The sequence below is a fragment of the Nematolebias whitei genome, chromosome 14, assembly GCF_014905685.2.
Source record: "Nematolebias whitei isolate Nwh7 chromosome 14, NemWhi1, whole genome shotgun sequence".
NCBI lineage: Eukaryota > Metazoa > Chordata > Actinopteri > Cyprinodontiformes > Rivulidae > Nematolebias > Nematolebias whitei.
Window position 1 is genome coordinate 23056725 of NC_056511.1, and position 2248 is coordinate 23058972.

Consider the following 2248-nt stretch of genomic DNA (forward strand, 5'->3'; position numbering starts at 1 on the left):
TAATTGTTTTTTTTTGTTTTGCAGGTGGTTACATGAATCCTCCAGATGGTTAGCTTTAAATAATAAGCCTGAACAAGCCGTCCAGGCTCTGAAAAGTGTGGCCAGGTTTAACGGACACCACGAGGAGGGAGAGAAGATCGATGTTAAAGTGAGACAGCTATACCTGTTGGTGTTTTTTTTTCATCAAACTTCCTGTATTGGATTAAAACATATGCTCTTTTTTCACATAGATGCTCCAAGAGTCCATGAAAAAAGAGATGTCCTGTTCCCAGAGGTCGTACTCTGTCCTGGACCTGTTCCGCACACCCAAAATGAGGATCATCACCGTCTGCCTCAGTGCTGTCTGGTGCATAAAATACATATTGAACCACAATAAAATGAATAAAACTTAGTTTAAATTATTCTTCAATGAGACTTGATGTATTTTTAGGTTATCAACCAGTTTTGCATACTATGGCCTTGCTATGGACCTTCAGAAATTTGGTGTGGACATCTACTTGATACAAGTGATCTTTGGCGCTGTGGACATCCCTGCTAAGGTTGTAATGACTGTGTGCATGAGCTTTATTGGACGTCGGCAATCCCAAAGCGGAGCTCTCATCCTCGCTGGAATCACTATTTTAATCAACATCCTGGTACCTTCTGGTAGGTTAGAACGTGCAGATGCCGGTACTCTAGTGTCATTTTGCAGAAATAAGAGCTAAATCTGATGGATGTCCTGATTTTCTGCAGATAAACAAATCATACGAACCAGTCTGGCTGTGATTGGTAAAGGTTGTCTTGCTGCTTCTTTCAACTGTTGTTACCTTTACTCTGGAGAACTTTATCCGACCATCATTCGGTGAGTCTATATTCTCTATTGAATACTTTAGGTTAAAAAAATCTGACAGAAAACCACAACCAGATGAGAAAAACTGAAAAGATGAATCATTTATGGTTTGAGAAACTTGACAGAAACAGAGGTCAAAGTGTAGCTGAGCAGATAAAGTTTAACGGTGTCACACTAAATGATCCGGCACAGGTCAAGTTAACTCAGTCACTGTTTGATGACAGAGATCTGTATTTTTTTTGTTTCTGTTGACTGACTAGTAAAACAATTTGGTTCATCATTTCATACACTGGTCCAAGGTATTTAACTTTCACTCATGGTAAAATACTGACAAAAAAGGCACAAAACTTATCATGTGTTGAATTTCTCCAAACAGTCCAACCATTCATTGATTTTTTTGTTGTTGTTCATGTTACCTGAGATGGCAAAGAAAGAATAATGTTATGATAAGTTATTCCCAAACTGCAGAAATTAATGAACTTTTCAACTTTTCAAATGTGTTATGAAAAACATCTTTAAATTGTCACGTTTACCTCCGAACTAATTAATCTGAGTTGGTGAACAAATAAACAAAAATCACCAAACATCTAAAGAGTTTCTATCACGGTCAGTGGTTGGACCCAAGTGGGGGCAGACACAGGGAGTTTGACGTAGAATAAAAACTGATTTATTAAAGAAACAAAAAAAAAAAAAGGGGCTGACGTGATGGCAGCACCCTACAAAACCAGGAGGTGAAAGACACAAAGGAACACAGGGAGGACTAGACAGCTGGCAGGTTGCCAAGAACAATGACAGTGAAATGATGATCAAAAGTGGTTTAACTAGAACTGACAGAATGTGGGAAATGAAAGCACCTGGGATTATCGTGAATTAGGAACAGGTGTGAATGATAGCTGATGGAACTGGTGGGGCTGACTAGAGTGAGTGTGAGGAGTGGTACAGGGAACACAGAGGGCTGAATAAAGCAAGGGGAAAACACAGCAGAACCCAAAGGACTAAAAGAAAACATAAATCATGAAAAGGAGAACAAGGAGAAGTACAGTCATGCCACTTTCAATAATAATATATTTTTTATAACAATAATAATAATAATAATAACAATAAATGTATTTGAAGGTGCCTTGCATGGCAGTGGCACTCAAGGATGCTGTACAGTAAAATACAATGTAAAATGTAGTTTAAAAAAAGAACAAATACAACAAAATTTAAAAAATATATGAACATCCTAAACAATTTAGCATAAATATAGGTGATGAGGAAGTTTGTCATGGTTGATGGTTGTTTCAAAACCCAAAGTGCAGACAAATATACCTAGACTTGAATATTCAAAACCAAACTACTTTATTTTCATAAATAATAATAATAATAATAATAATAATAATAATAATAATAATAATAATAATAATAATAATAATAATA

General features: G+C 36.3%; 1 protein-coding gene across 1 annotated transcript in view; it reads left to right on the forward strand.

Annotated features, from left to right (window-relative positions):
* Positions 1 to 2248, forward strand: part of LOC119420591 (solute carrier family 22 member 6-like) — a 14190-nt gene that overhangs the window by 3181 nt on the left and 8761 nt on the right. Inside the window, exons 5-8 of the mRNA XM_037688008.1 lie at positions 25 to 148; positions 231 to 346; positions 431 to 645; positions 733 to 841. Coding sequence (XP_037543936.1) covers positions 25 to 148; positions 231 to 346; positions 431 to 645; positions 733 to 841 — 564 coding nt within the window. The remainder of the gene's footprint in view (positions 1 to 24; positions 149 to 230; positions 347 to 430; positions 646 to 732; positions 842 to 2248) is intronic.